General features: G+C 37.5%; 2 protein-coding genes across 2 annotated transcripts; both read right to left on the minus strand.

Annotated features, from left to right (window-relative positions):
• Positions 1-1621: 1621 nt before the first annotated feature.
• On the minus strand, positions 1622-2899 carry LOC115970276. Its single transcript, XM_031089932.1, has one exon. The coding sequence runs from the start codon at positions 2897-2899 to the stop codon at positions 1622-1624; it is 1278 nt and encodes a 425-aa protein (XP_030945792.1).
• Positions 2900-9796: 6897 nt separating this feature from the next.
• Positions 9797-14965, minus strand: LOC115972153 (methylsterol monooxygenase 1-1-like). The gene is made up of 5 exons (XM_031092328.1): positions 14362-14965; positions 13548-13870; positions 11246-11393; positions 10815-10847; positions 9797-10343 (listed from the first exon to the last, which is right to left on the minus strand). The coding sequence occupies exons 1-5, from the start codon at positions 14689-14691 to the stop codon at positions 10263-10265; spliced, it is 915 nt and encodes a 304-aa protein (XP_030948188.1). The 5' UTR covers positions 14692-14965; the 3' UTR covers positions 9797-10262.
• Between the last annotated feature and the right edge of the window lie 1298 nt (positions 14966-16263).

The raw sequence follows: 16263 nt of genomic DNA on the forward strand, positions 1-16263 counted from the left end.
GCCTCCTTTGCTTCGTACTCCCCCCTTACTTGTCCAATGACGAGTTGGGAATCGCTCCTGAGTACAACATTCTCAGCTCCTAGTGCCCGAGCTACTCTCAATCCTGCCAGTAATGCCTCATATTCTGCTTCATTATTGGTCACTGGGAATTTAAGTTGGACTCCATACTTGATGACATTCTTTTCGGGAGAAGTGAGGACGATTCCAGCTTCGCCTCCTCGTTGAGTGGACGATCCGTCAGTATTAACCGTCCAGATGTTCTCTATGTTTTCAGGGACGGTGAACTCCGCTATAAAATCGGCCAGTGCTTGTGCTTTTATCGCCACCCTTGGATGGTATTTTTTGTCGAACTGGCTGAGCTCGATTGCCCACTGTACCATTCTTCCTGCTGCTACGGGCTTGTTCATTGCTTTTTTTATGGGCTGATCCATCATCACGACGATGGGATTGGCTTGAAAATATGGACGAAGCTTCCTCGAAGCCATAATCAGGGCGAAGGTGATCTTCTCTATACGTGGGTACCGTGCCTCGGCACCCTGGAAGGCCTGGCTAACGTAATACACAGGAAGTTGCAAACCACCTTCCTCTCTAATCAATGCCGCGCTGACAGCCGTGATTGAGACGGCTAAGTACAAGAATAGATCTTCACCTTCTTTGGACGGGCTCAGGAGGGGCGGGTTGCTGAGATAACTTTTCAGCTCTTGGAACGCCGCTTCACATTCCTCCGTCCATGAAAACGCCTTCTTCAAAGTCTTAAAGAATGGAAGGCATTTGTCCGTCGCCTTCGAGACGAACCTATTGAGGGCCGCAATTCTCCCTGTTAGGGACTGCACTTCTTTGACCGTCCTGGGTGAAGACATTTCCAGGATGGCCCTGACCTTTTCGGGGTTTGCTTCAATCCCTCTCTACGATACTACAAACCCGAGAAACTTTCCCAAGGAAACCCCAAAGGCACATTTGGACGGATTTAGCTTCATGCTATACCGTCTGAGAGTATTGAACGTCTCTCTGAGGTCGTCCAGATGGTTCTCTTCTTCCTTGCTCTTGACGAGCATATCGTCAACATAAACCTCCACATTTCTCCCGATTTGCTTCTCAAACATCTGGTTTACCAATCTTTGATAGGTGGCCCCTGCGTTTTTGAGCCCAAAAGGCATGACCCGATAGCAGTAAAGTCCCTGGCTGGTGATAAAAGCGGTCTTTTCTTGGTCTTCTTCAGCCATTTGTATCTGGTTATATCCTGAAAACGCGTCCATAAATGTGAGAAGTTTGTGTCCTGCTGTGGAGTCTACTAGCTGGTCGATTCTGGGCACGGGAAGCTATCTTTTGGGCATGCTTGGTTCAGGTCTGTGAAGTCGACACACATTCTCCACTTCCCATTTGATTTTTTGATCATGACTACGTTGGCCAACCACTCTGGGTAGTGGACTTCTCGGATAAATTTTTCTGCAAGCAACTTATTTACCTCGTCCATCACTGCCTTATTTCGCTCGGGAGCAAAGACTCTCCTTTTCTGCTGGACAGGTTTCTTTCCCGGATCAACATTCAGGTGATGCTGGATGAGGCTTGCTGGGATTCCTGGCATATCCTTGTGGCTCCAGGCGAAAATATCGAGGTTGCTCTACAGAAAGCTGACGATTTCGCCTTTCGTCTTTTGACTCATGCTCGTCCCTATTTGGGTCGTCCTTGGAGGATTCCCTTCAGCCAGATCTACCATTTCAAGTTTCTCCATAATCTCTGGCGTCTTCTCCTCAATCGTCCACGTATGGTTTTCTTTTGAGGCCAGGATGGCATGGTAGCATTCTCTGGCCAGTACTTGATCTCCCTTAATCTCCCCAATTCCATGTTCTGTTGGGAACTTCACCTTTAAGCAGTAGGTGGAGATAGCAGCCTTCCAGCGATTAAGCATTGGTCTGCCAATGATCACATTGTAGGACGAGGGTGAGTCTACTATCAGAAAATTGTGCTGGTTAGTTACCTGAAGGGGGTATGACCCGGCCGTTACTGTTAACGTCGCGATTCCTCTGGGGTATACTTTGTCTCCGCTGAAACTGACGAGGGGAGACTCAAAAGGACGGAACCTTTTTGGGTCCAGCTTTAGTTGTTGGAAAGCAGGAAGATAGATTATGTCTGCTGAACTTCCGCTGTCGACCAGGACTCTTCGCGTGTTGAACCCCTCGATCATGATCATAATGACGAGCGGGTCATCATGGGGCTGCTTCACACTTCTGGTATCTTCCTCAGAGAAATGCAAGTCCTTACTGGTGAGTCTTTGCTTTGACGGTGGTATGTTGTGGACATTGTTTACCTGTCTTTGGTATGACTTTCTGAGAGACTTGAATGATCCTCCGGTGGTTGGTCCCCCGGCGATGGTCTTTATTTCCCCTAGTGCGTTCTGTGGACGAGGTTGTGGGCGATCTTCGTCTCTTCGTGCATTAACTGGCTGGCTTTTCTGTCCGTACCTGCCGAAATCCCCCCTTTTTACATACTGTTGTAGCTTCCCGTTACGGATGAGCTCTTCAATCTGCTCTTTTAGGTCCCTGCAGTCCTCCGTGTAATGCCCATGATCTTTATGGAAACGACAGTATTTCCTCTTGTCGCGCAATCCAGGTGCTGAATGGAGTGGTTTCGGCCACTTTAGGGATGGTTCGTCCCTTATTTCTGTTAGAATTTGATCTACTGGCATCACCAGCGGGGTGAACTTTGATGGACGAGGGTTTTTGTCCTCCCTCCTTCGATTTCCATCGTCATTCCGTCTGTCATCCCGATCCCGTTTTAGCCTTCTTCGATCGTCCTCCTTTTCTTTCTTCTTTTCCCTACTCTTATCTGCTCCGTCAATAGCTGCCAGGGCTTCTTCCGCGTTCATGTACTTCTGAGCTTTTAACAGTGCCTCGGCCATCGTCTTAGGGGGGTTCTTTGCCAAGGATGCCACAAAATCCCTGGACTTCAATCCTGCTTTGAAGGTCGTGAGATGTATCTTGTCATCTGTCTCGTCTATTTCCAACATTCCTCGGGTGAAGCGTGTCACGTAGGACCTTAGTGGTTCCTTCTCTCCTTATTTGATGGTAAGCAAGTGGTCGGCAGTTCTCTTTGGTCGCTGTCCCCCTACGAAGTGACGGACAAAGGAGCTGCTCAACTGCTCGAAATTATCAATGGACGATGTTGGCAACTTGTTGAACCATTCCCTGGCTGCTCTTTTGAGGGTCGTAGGGAATGAGTGACATAAAATCTCGTCAGGCGGCTGTTGGAGGCCTAGGGTCGTCCTGAAGGTATTCAGGTGATCCAAGGGGTCTTTCAGCCCGTCGAAAGGTTCCAGCTGGGATAGACGAAACTTGGAGGGTACAGGGCACTCCTGGACGGCCATGGTAAAGGGTGAATCCGTCTTCCGGACGATTCTCTCCAAGTTTTGGTCCGTCTTTCCTTTTATGGCGTTTCTTAGTTCGTCCATCTCTTTCCTCATCTCTCTCAAAAGATCCGAGCTTGCTTCCTCCGGAGTGCTGGTTCGCCTTCTGTTGCTGTCTTCGTCATCTCCCCTATCTGCACGATTGCTTTCCTGTAGTAGTCGTTGTTTCATCTCTTGGTTCTGTCTTGTGAGTTCTTCCACGGTTGCTGACAGCGACTGGATTTGTAGGGCCAGTGCAGCAGGATCTGGATTTGTACTGAATTCCATTTGGATTGGGGACAGGTTACGTTTTGAATTGTCGTTCCCCATAGACGGCGCCAAACTGATGATGAAATGATCGTCATTTGATTATGATCGTCTAGATGGAAGCCGTTCCTCACCAAATCAATCTTCTGTAATCCGTGGACGAACGAAAGGAAGCAGTTCGCCGGCGTTGTGCCTGCAAAAAGGTCTCCGATGCCAAAGTCAGAAAGATTGACAAAGGAGAGCAATAAGAATAGTGTGCTAGAGTGTTTTCTTACCCCACCCCTTTTGGGGTTCAGTCTTTATATATGTGTGCCTGCAGGTCATTTCTTCTAGCCGTTGGTGGAGTCTTGATGGAGGCTTTAATCTTGTCTTGTAACGCCCTTGCTGGGTGTTAATGATGAGCTGCCATTCCCAACGGTCTGAAGGTTGATTAATGCCCGTAACCGTTCCGCGAAGAGTGGGAACGAGTGTTCAGGTCTTTGAGCGACGACCTTCTATCTCTGGACGATTTTATTGAGGTCGTCCCTATCTTGCATTGTATGGACGATTACCATTTTGGTCGGGCGTATCAGTGTTTGTTCATGACGTGGCATTTTTATTAATTAAAATGATGAGTTGTCAATTTTTAATATTATTATATAAGTCATGTAAGCTTTAAATGTGCTAGCAATGGATACCATTTGACACTTAAGCATTTTCTTTTAGTGAGTTAACGGGGGGGACTAATTTGACGTCAAATTAAAAATAACAGAGACCAAATTGACTGCTACCAAAATGTAGAGACCAAATTGATTGTGACCCCAAAATAGAAGGACTAAAATGGTGTTTTCGCCTTAAACTTATATAGTAAAATTTGTAGTATTTCTTCCATCACTCTAAAGAATATGCATACAAAGTAAATAACATAACCGCTATGGATAATAATCTTTTTTAGTTGAATTCATATGAGCATTAATGATCTCAACACCGAGGGCGGCGCCAACTTGTCTCCAGGGGTTCCAATCAACCCCTTAACTTGTGAAAAAATTATTTATATATAATATTTTTTAAAATTATTTATTTGATCATCCTAAAATAAAAACTTGAATGCCCTAAAAGAAACCCAAAAAAACAAACCAATTCATATTCAACACCAAATTTGATTTTGGCCTTTTAAAATTAGAATAAAAAAATTCTAACAACAAATTAATTTAATCTAATTTAAAAAAAAAAAAAAAAAAGCAAGCCCAATAAAAATTATTCTTAATGAATTACAAAGGTCAATAAGTTGTCAAAGTTGAGTTGAATTGTTAAATAAAAAAATTGAAAAGGGTAAAGACAAAAACTAATAAATAATAAATTAAAGTATCTTTTTTTTTTTTTTTTTCTTTTTGAGAAACCAAACCAAGGATAGCCCAGGAATTTATTCCTAAGTGCTTAATGAACATCAACTAAGAGAAGAGGAGAAATATCCTCGAGTGAGTCTTCCAACCAAACCTCTAAACCCATACAGTCTTTTGCCTTTTTTTAATAAGAAACTATAGATGATTTCCAAGATTTAATATTTGCAACAATAATTAATATTTTCATTATACTAATAAACAATATGCCCAATGAATTTATAGTTTATCATTTATTCTCTTGCTAGTATTATTGGTAAATTTATCTCCTACCTAAGGTTCATCTTCAAAGAGAACTTGCGTTGACTTCAAAAATCTTCTTTCAAATAATGGGTTACAAGAAAATATATCATCTTATCACCCTAATTATTAAGATGAAATAAGAAAATATTATTTACAAAGAGGTCTTTGTTAACCTCTCCAACACGACCCTAAAAAATATTCCTGGAGCCCATTGTCATCACCAAATCATTGCATGCTCCAGTATCATAAATGCACGTTTTGATGTTGTTCTAATTTTCATTGTTATGCACCTTCTATTTCAGCTGAACCTTCAATTTCAGCCACATTGGTGAGCCTGATATTGTACGACTTTCCTTGTTATAGGCCCCAATGAGGGCAAGCCCCACGGTGAACATAGCAAAGCACTATAACTGCAAGAAGTTCTGCCTTTGGAAATCAAGATTGCAAGAACACAACAATATTGCTAACTAATTAAGAAGGTAATGATCAGCCCAATACCAATACCAAGTTGCAATTTTGGCAACCTTAGGACTATTTCACAATCATAGTCTCTCATATATAATAGCCATATTACAGGGACAAGTATGGCAAGAGAAAGAATTAAAGTGAGTATGGGTGATAGCCTTTTCAAGAGTTTTGCTTGGGTTGCTTTCCCTATCATGGAACCTTTCGGTTGATTCTTCTCTTATGTCAGGGGTGTTATAAAATAGCGAAAGCGCAAAATTATCAAGATTGATTGTGAAAATATTTTAGACTTGAGAAAGATCTCCAAACAAACAATAGGAACAAAGAAAATTAATCCAAAAAAAAATAGACACAAAACACCAAGAATTACGTGGTTCAGCAATAGCCTACATCCACAAGCGACGATGAACAAATTTCACTATAACAAATTTGGGATAATAAAAATTGATGTAAAGGCGCTCTCACAAACCCAAATCCCAAATACACCCAAATAGCTCTCTCTCACAAATATAAACCAAAGTACCAAAGGTTCACAAATACCAAATACGAATACCAAATACCAATTGTGCTCAAACCAAAGAGATAACCACAAATCAAATCCAAAAGTTGCAACAAACCAAGAGAGAGCAAATCTCCAAACCGTAAAACCAAAAACCAAGCGGTAACAAACCTCTCTCACAATTCCAAATTGCAACCCACAAATATCAAATAACTAAATCAAGAGAAAGCCTCTTTTACTCACACACACAAAACTCTAAATTTTCCACAACGCACTTTGTTTATATAGGATATTCAAGTTGGCAAAGATGCAAGTCCTTCAAGCAATAGAATTTGTAATGTAATTTCCTTGTGTCCACATACACCATACTAATCCAAGCAAAAGACAAAGTCTACTCCAATTATAACTCTAAATCACATCGATGTCTCTCAAGGTCGGCTAAATCAAATCAATCTCATGTTGGACTCCAAAGTCAAGTAGAATTTCAAGACTAATATGAGAAAAAGTCTCCTTCACCACGTGAAAAGAGATCCAATTTAAGTAGACCTCCACCAAATGACAAGTCATCCAAAACAAGGAGTCCTAGTTCAATTTAAACTAGGCAAAAAACAAGTGAGTCCACTTATAGTGGAATTACTCCCATATAGATCATGTATGTGCATAAAAAGCCCCTAAATTCAAGCCATATCTCTACAAGGGGTGGTACTAGGAATTTTTGCTTGAGGAGCCAACTTCTATTTTTGTAGGCTATATCTTTTTTCTTTTTCTTTTTAAATTTTTAAATAGTTATAAATATTATAAAGGATTAAAAAAAAATTTTGGGGGGCCGTAGCCCCCACATCCTTGGCTGTAATTCCACCCCAGTCTTATGTTACAGTCACTGACTCATTGCTACCGCTTCTCCAGAGTTTGCATCTTTTACCATATTTAAGTATTTGTTAGGGACGTTTTGCGACAAAGGCCGAAAATGTGAGAATGGCCCAAATCTTTCCTTGGGTTCTTTAGAAATGTTTCTTTGTGGAGAATCAAGCCCAAAATTCCAAATGTATAATGAACAAAAGGCTAATAGTGATTTAACAAAAGAAAAATCAAGTATTTTGGGGGCCATAGCCCTTATACCCTTGGCTGTAGTTCCACCCCAGTTTTATGTTACAGTCACTAACTCACTGCCACTGCTTCTCCAAAGTTTGCATCTTTTACCATATTTAAGTATTTGTCAGGGACGTTTTGTGACAACGGCTGAAAATGTGAGAATAGCCCAAATCTCCCCTTGGGTTCTTTAGAAATGTTTCTTTGTGGAGAATCAAGCCCAAAATTCCAAATGTATAATGAACAAAAAGCTAATGATGCTTTAACAAGAGAAAAATCAAAATGCCATAATTGAATTACAAGAAAATGAAGAAAAAACACATAGGTCTGAAACTTCGACCCATAGTCAACAAGAACAAGAAGAGGAAATTGAGACAGGTTGTGAGGAAGAGAGAGAAGGTTCCCTTGTACCCATATTTCCACCCCTTGATTTTAGAATTGTGAGAATGTTAGCTGGCTGAATAGGCTTTTACTCTAAAGTTTCAACTATGGGGGTAAAACGTGATTGGTTGATTTTTAAGCTGAAAAGAGTTTTATATTGAGTCTGGGGTGTTACTAATGACTGGTTGTTGGTAGTAGGAGAGGCTTTTATCCCCCATGAGTCCATGACACTTATTTGGTGTCTTGGCTTGGGTTGTTTTTTTTTTAGGGAAGAGTTTGGCATGCTTTTAATGGGTTTGCTCTAAATGGGTTTGCTCTAATTGGTTGCCTTCTATCAACCATTTCAGATTATTAGAATACTCGCTTATGTGAGGGCTAGCAGCTGGAGTTGGCCAATGAGAGCCAACTATGTTTTAAAGGAAAAAATGGTTTAAGGCAAAAACTTCGGGCCAGAAACAACCAGAGCATAAAAACTCTTTTAGGGTGGAAATTTCGGGTACAAGACCTCCTCCATGAGCCTAAGGTGCTACTAGTGTCCCTTGCCCACTTAATAGCACACATGGGCTAGGTTCATGCAAAAGATCCAAAAGAAACCGACACATACCCTTCAAATCATACTTTCTCAATTTCCCACGTTTGTCGCATGGGTTTCAGCCATGCTTTAAAATGATAAAATATAATAAAATACATGAATTGGACCCACAAGGCGGTTGGGCTTGGTTGAATCAGACTTGTAGAAATGTATCACGAAAATGGGTATCAACAATATTCAAGTCTTGTAACCTTTAACATTTTTCCTATTATGTTTATTATTTAAGAGAAAAGTTAACAAATACTAAGGGCATTGCTTTAAGATATATTTTTTATAAACTCTTTTTGGGAAAAGAAAATAAATAATTTTTTTTTGACCCATTGTTGTTTAATAAGTCAAAAAAAATGTGCATATTTTGTTGGTTGAGGAGAGATTTGGGGACGGTTATGTGATATTTCATATTTGTAACAACATAGTCAAAACTCAAATTCCTAACTAACTGAGGTGAAAGTCAAATTTTCAAAGCAGCATTATAAATGACTCGTGTCCCTGAACTAACCATTGAAAGGGTTAAAATAAATTTAAAATGTTTTTAGATATCAATAAAAAAATTTTATTTGAACATTGCATGCCTTACAAAAATAAATAACATTTTGATAATAGTTGTGGGTTTCTAATTAGCTCAATTGGTAAAGTCTCCGATAGTAGCAGACGCTATAGTTTGAAACTTTCTCTCAAAAAGAAAAAAAAAAATTTTGGTAATAGTTTTCTTTCTTATAGAATTATTTTCTAATATAAAAAATAAACTAATCACGTAAAATATTTATAAATCCTAAGAAATATAAAATTATGATATGGAATAAATTTAAAGTCCGGTTATATTCAAGATGAAAGATGCTTGATTGATTGTTGAAAATTCTTCGCACAAATTTCAGGAGCTCCGTGTAAAAAGAAACAAACTTTGACTAACTAAACTGTGCGCAAAGCTCGTCAATTTACTTAGCTGAAAAGAAGTTCATCAAGTTTCTTAACCTTTGCAAAAATAATTGGAAGTTGGAACCTTTGAAAGAGATATGTTAACCCCCTCCATGCACTCTTTGTTCCTCAAGCTTCATACAGTTTCAGATGGAAGGAAAACATTCATAAATTGGCCGAAATATAAAGAACTTCACTGCATAATTGGAGCAATAGGTGTCTACTTATCCCATTTCTTGAAATGCAAATGCCAATTAAGAGTTAAGATTACATTATGAAATCCAAAGTAATAATACATTTTAAAAAATATGAGAAAAATAAATATTATGGGATCCAATTACGATTTAAAACATAAGTTTTATCCTTTACAGGTTGAGTTAGAATTTGTAATCCCCAAAACATCTGGCAAATAATGTAACAGTCAGCATTGATGGTAATACTACCCCTTTACAGGTTTTTGTTTTAGAATTTTTAATCCCCAAAACTTTTGGCAAATAATGTAATACAGTCCAATATTGAGTTATTGATACAGTAATCCCAACAGCTCATACAAGGCTAAAACCAACCTGACCATCTACAGAAAATAACATGGAAAGGAATGCCTATTATAAAGTTGCATAATGAATCATTTGCACAAAAATCTGACAATTATACCATTGGCAGGTAATCCACAAAAGGAGAAAGTCATATCTCAAAGGACCAGAGACAACACAACATCAACATGCATACCTTATTTTACTTTTGAACTAAAGATAGAAGACCAACACTTTCCTGAAATTCATAGACACAATCCAAGATCCCAAATCCTGAAATTCTGTTTTAAAGCACAAAGTCGAATTCTGAATCTTAGACATTAGAAATCCCTCCCTAAAGCTACACAACATCACCATTTTTAAGAGCCCCAAGTTAATATCCACCTTGGTCACTATGGACTTCTACTTTGACTAGCACACTGATGTTAACTTTCTAAATAGAAGGTTCCAGAATGTTGTCACTAGCAAGAAGCTTAACAAAAAACATTGTTCCAGATAGGGTTCTGCAGTACCACAGCTAGTCGGATTTAAGATCTTGGGTAGAAAAGCGATATGGGACTCCATTCTGCTCACCATTGCCTTTCAATTCCCCTTTCAACTGTATTAGATTTAAAATAAAAATAAAAACAACGTAAAATAATTAGTAGGAAGAAGAAAATACAAAACCCAAGATAGAAAAGATCTTCCTTGCATAAAACAAAATAAATAATTCATGATCAAAATATAAAATGCAAGGCAGTTCAACCTCCAGGACAACCATTTAATACAGTACATAAAGAAGAAAATTTACCTGCTTGCTAAATCAATCTGAATAAAATTATGGGGAAACAAGTGTCTAGATAGTTCCTGAGTTACTCAAATTTTGTCTCTCTCAAGATATGAAACTAATCAAGTTGTCAGACTAATTCAAGAATCTTTGAACCATACCAAACAGTTGCATCCAGATTTTCCAAACCCCGCAAATGTTAACAAAAATGTCAAATAGGCTCTAACCAAAATGCCATAGTACATAATTAACATTCTAACAAAAACAAAAGGATAAAGAGAAGGGCGAGGTATTATTGGTTACCTTCTGAAAGATCTTCTTCTGATATCGATAGCCCTGAAGAAAACAATCAAAGAAGAATTATTGCAGAAACATCTTTCAGTTGCAACCATTTTACAATGTGTATGTTAAAACTATGATTAAATGATTAAATTCATCATTTTTTAGTAGCTTAAGCTCTTGGAAGAACTAGTAATTTAACATGGTATCAGAGCAGGAGATCTTGAATTTGATCCATGGCTTTACTCTACTTCCCATTTAAAATGTCAAAAAAAAAAATCCCATGTGTTGGGACCCACTTATCAAGGGGGAATTTAGGCCCCATGTGAGGAAGAGTATTAAACTATGGTTAAATGATTAAATTCAACATTTTCTAGTAAATTAAGCTTTTGGAAGAACCGATAATTTAACAATATACATAGCAAAATAAATTTGTTGAAAAAATTTGATAATACCTTGTCAGTTCCATAAATGTAATCACAGTAGGTGAACACCGAAGCAAAGTTGCTTTGGCTTTGTCCTCCAACATAATGATGGTAGTCATGATACTCAGCACCACCGTAAAAAGGAATGTATTTAGTGGGACTCCAAGGGAAGTCATACCTGTAGTGCAAAACATATGTTCAACATTTTTCTGCTGCCCTCAGTGGTAAAGAATTCCATATAGAAGACAACAAGGATATAGAGTAGCATGTGAAAGTGAAACCATACAACATTTGTACTAATCAACTCCATGATTACCTACCTATAAAAAAAAATGGAGCTGATTGGTACAAAAATCCATACAAAGGAAGAACCATCATAGGTGAATTCCCAAAACATGCAAAACAATGATAGACATGTAATTTAAGCAACCAACTGAATTCCTGGAACATAATAATCCAAGTCAACATTTGTATGTTACTTATTCGCTAAACCCACCCAGGGCCAGATGTAATACTCAAAAGACCAAAATATTCATCCGTTAATACCCCACCTATGAAGCAGCAATTATTGTCATCATTGTCTTGTGGCCGGTTCACAACCATCTCGAGGCAAACTACACGGATCCTTTTCCACATAGGCTATCATCTAAAACTCACTTTACTTGGTACTTTTTCTTTCCAGGACTATTTTGATCTCATTAGTCAAACCCACTTGCAGATAACAAAGACCATAGAGCTCTCTTTTTGAATGAACTGCTAAGATCATCCACAATAGTAGTAAAAAATATCAAAAGATGTCTAACTCTCTATTAAACTGAACAGCTAATCACACCAGCCTTTTTTCCACTAAAAATTTCTCTTTCATACTTATTCTTGATGATGTTGGCATACCAATGCATCTTTCTAACTTTCTTTATTAAAAACCTTGCAGCATATCCCATCCTACCCTTACAGCTCCATACAGGTTGCAGAGGCTTTAGTGACTTCTTGGGAAGTTGGCTATCAATTAACCATAAAAAAATTTTAAATAGAAAAATTAAAAAAAAAACCTTCTTTTTTCCCAAAAGTCACTGGATTAGAACTCTTGCGGGTAGAGTTCTGCAGATGCAATTTACAACCCTGATATGACAATAGGTATCAGGTATGATACAGCACGTACAAAAACATTGATTCAAGGATAAGGAAAACAAGTTTGTAATTATTTTTTATTATTAAAATAACGTTCACTTTCAACACTGCCTCTATTTCTATCAGTCTCTCCCCATGGAAGTATGCATACTTAAATTACTAGGTTACTTTTCATAATCCTGACCAATATCTTGTCTTTCCTCTCCGTCACTGTAATCAACTTGTAAGTTTTAAGCCTTTAACAACTCTTCTTCATGGTGATTAGTAGATTTTGTAAGACTACTGTGGACTAGCAAGCACACTCTTACCTAAAACTAGGCCTAATAACACCCCCCCCCCCCCAAAAAAAAAAAATAATAATAATAAAAAATTGATCTGGTGCAAAAACAAGAAATAACATCCAAGGAGACTAAAAAAAATGAATTAAAAAGATAGTCAGACTTAAAGTTACTTAATATGCAAAAAGAGTCATAAAGTATCAACAATCATGACAACAATCTCTAGGGACTCCAATAACTAATCAGTTATGTGCACATTGCCAAAGCTTTTACAAAGTTTAATAAAGAAATGATAATCATCATTGAGGCGGTTCTTAGATGGCATGCACAAGACATTTATAAAATAAAATAAAATAAAATTAAAAAATAAAAAAACCTTTATATCAATATTGCATATGTAAAAATTTCAAAGCTGACTTTTAGGGATGGCAACTGATCTGAACTGTAAAATTAAAGTAATTCATGCACCCACAACTATCACCCTCCATCTAAACAGACAACAGATTTGTAGACAGAAATTTCCAAGTTTCAGCATATCTTCCTCATACTTTTATATTTGTTAATGTATAAATGATTCGTTTTGCTAATTTGTTTGAGTAAAAATTAACAGTAACTCACTACTCAAAAAAAAACTAACAACAAAGCAAAGAACTCCCTTCTCTGCCCCCAGCCATCCCCCACCATCAAAAAAGAAAAATAAAAGAAGAAAAGCAAAAAGGCATCACCCTGACCCTAGGACCCCTCAACAAAAAGGCAAGGCACTATTGAAGATATATGAAATCCAATGTACTTTAAATAGAATTCTATTACTAGAGAAAAGAAATAAAGAATGAAAAAAAATTCTAAAGTTGGCATCATTTCATCACACTCAACTAAAGCAATAAAGAATAGTAAGCAAGTAAAAGAGTCAAGTGTATCATGCATACCCGCTATGCGTATCAATAGCCTCTATATTCCGCAAAGAAATCCACAACCAGAATGTGATCATGTGACCAGGCACCATGGCTGGCCCAAGGAAAGATGGAATCCCGAGGATCAAAACCTCGGCCCAATGTGCATATGGTGCTGCATATCCGATTGGAGCTGTGTATTCATGGTGAACTCGATGAATCTTTTCATATCCCCATTTGTTATGCAGAAACCTGTGGATCCAGTAATTGGTATAATCCTCTATCAGAAAATATACTACCAACTGTGCAAACATTTCCCATCCTGAAGGCAATGGCAACCCCGCTCGAATCCCAATTATCTGTCGATGAACACAAATTTGCTCAAAATTCAATACTTCAAAAATTATTCCAGAAAGATAAAGAACAGGTCCATGAGTACTAAAATTACCAAAAAGAAAAATCCCCCCAAAATAAAAAGGCCCATTATTTCATTCAGAAGTTCAAGATTTTAGGCATAATTAGCCCCCAAAAAAAATCTCATAAATTCAGAAGCTTGCAAATCTCATTAGGCACATGGAAAAGAATTTGCAATGATTACTTCAAATCAGGACGACAACTGCCAAAAGCTCGAATCATAGAAATTGTTTGACATTACAAACAATCAGGGAATTCGTATTGCATTGAAAACCCAGTAAAAATATCACCAAATTTCACAACCCCACAATCACCATTGCAAAGAAATTGAAAACCCAAACAAGCCAAAATTGTAAAAATATCAATAAAACCAGAGATTTGGCAGAGCCCAAAAGCAAAGCCAAATCTCATTCCCAAAAACACAAAAAAAGCGTACCTTAATAGAAGGGTAAGAAACGAGCTGTAGAGGACCAACAACGAGAAGGAAAATGCGCATAACATCCTTGTAGCAACGAAAAATCTCGGGCGAAGACAACCTAACCTTTGGCTGAATCTTGTATCGATCAACGCCAGCCAAGCGAGCGAGCTCAATAAAGATCAGAGGAAAAGGGATCACTGAGAATATAACGAAAAGGAAGATAATGTTGTGGCAGTAAAGGAAGTAGTCGGACTTGTTAGCCGAGTAGTTGAACCAAATGGTCTCCGCCGTAGTCAGGTTGCGGCCAAGTGCCGCCGATGCCTCCTGTATTGTCTCGTACGGCAGCATGTGGACGGTAACTACAATGACAGACCGACGGCGGAGATTTGGTCGAGGAAGTGGGTCTCTCTCTCTCTCTCTCTAAATTCAATGAATTGGCTGACACACACACACGCACACGCCCACACACACACACACACAAAGAAAGTTTGTGACTTTGCAATGTTGTTTTGTTTGTGTTTTTTTGGATAGGATGAGAGAGAGAGTAGGTGATATAGAGCGGGGATGAGCTGTATGTGTCTTAAAATATGCGGGAATTTTCAAACCACCTATTGTTTTGTGTTATGTGACTGTTAAATTATGAAGAACGCAATTCAGCAAAAAAAAAAAAAAAAACCCCATTCATGCCTTTTCCATGGATATTTCACTGTTTGTGATGTACACGTTTTGAGTTCTAATGGAGTAGGGGTACAACATATATATATATGGTAAAATATATCATAAATCTTACGTTCTAGGTTTTTTTTTTGTTTTTTTTTTTTTTTTTGAGTAAGGGAATTATTGTACAAGTGGGAGGAGTACACTTTATGAATAGCTACTTTAGGATAGGATTGATGTTAGTAAGCATTCTCATAATCACTTCTAAAAAATTTAACATTTATCATCTTAAAAACTAATTTTATAATATATAACACATCATTTTAAAATATCATTTTCATCAAAACTTCTATTTTTTTTAATACTCCATTTAAATATTTTTTCTTTATTATTTTTTATTCATTTTTTATTTTTCCTTTCTCTCTCCTCTGTCTCTCTCTTTATTAAACAATTTTTTTTTTTTTTTTTTTTTTTTTTTTTTTTTTTTTTACAATCTTGCTACAGTGGGCTGCTAGAGATAGCAACCCACTGTTGCTGGATTGCAAAATGAATAGGATTTAAGAGCTTTGATGGAGTATGCTTTTTGATCTTTTGATGCTAAAATTTAGCATTTATAGCATTTGAGAGTGTTGATGAGAATACTCTCATGTACTAGTAGATGGATATTTTTGGTATTTGCTTCGTTGGAGAGTTTTTGGTGAGGGAGAAAAAAGAGGAGAGAATATGTCACTTTTCTCATGTTTAATTTGTATGTGTTGTAAAAATGTTGTAAATATAATAACATTGTTTTCTAAATAATGGATTAGATTGAGTAAGTATACAATATATATACCAAGTGTCTGTTTGGGGACAACTTATTTAGCAGAAACTGAAAACTTTTTACTGAAAGTATTATAGATAAAGCTAAAATGTGGCTGAAACAGTACAATGAGACTCATCAATAGTACCAAAAAGTGTAATGAGACTCAAGAATAGTAGCAAAAATAAACTAAATAGTAAAAAAAACTGATTTTTTAAGACAATGCCATACGCACACTAATTTATCATAAATCTTAAGTGCTAGCTTTTTTGTTTGTTTTTTAGTAAGGGAATTATTAGACCTGTGGGACACTTTTTCTTATTTTGATTAAAAAAAAAAGAAAAAAAAGAAGAAGATGTATGTTGTTATCGTAATAGAGTAGTCTAGTTGTATGACCAATATGTTAGAGCAACCGCATCAGCTCTTCTAAAAGATTCTGTCTATTTTACCAAAAAAAAAAAAAA

Source organism: Quercus lobata, chromosome 12 (assembly GCF_001633185.2).
Source record: "Quercus lobata isolate SW786 chromosome 12, ValleyOak3.0 Primary Assembly, whole genome shotgun sequence".
NCBI classification, from domain to species: domain Eukaryota; kingdom Viridiplantae; phylum Streptophyta; class Magnoliopsida; order Fagales; family Fagaceae; genus Quercus; species Quercus lobata.

What these genes read in the sequence shown, in the direction of transcription:
- LOC115972153 (XM_031092328.1), bottom strand. Translation starts at nt 14,691, where the DNA reads ATGCTGCCGTACGAGACAATACAGGAGGCATCGGCGGCACTTGGCCGC. An exon ending in TTTCTTACCCTTCTATTAAG is followed by an intron (nt 13,871 to 14,361) that starts GTACGCTTTTTT and finishes GTTCATCGACAG; the next exon opens with ATAATTGGGATTCGAGCGGG. An exon ending in AGAAGAAGATCTTTCAGAAG is followed by an intron (nt 10,344 to 10,814) that starts GTAACCAATAAT and finishes AATCTAATACAG; the next exon opens with TTGAAAGGGGAATTGAAAGG.
- LOC115970276 (XM_031089932.1), bottom strand. Translation starts at nt 2,899, where the DNA reads ATGGCCGAGGCACTGTTAAAAGCTCAGAAGTACATGAACGCGGAAGAA.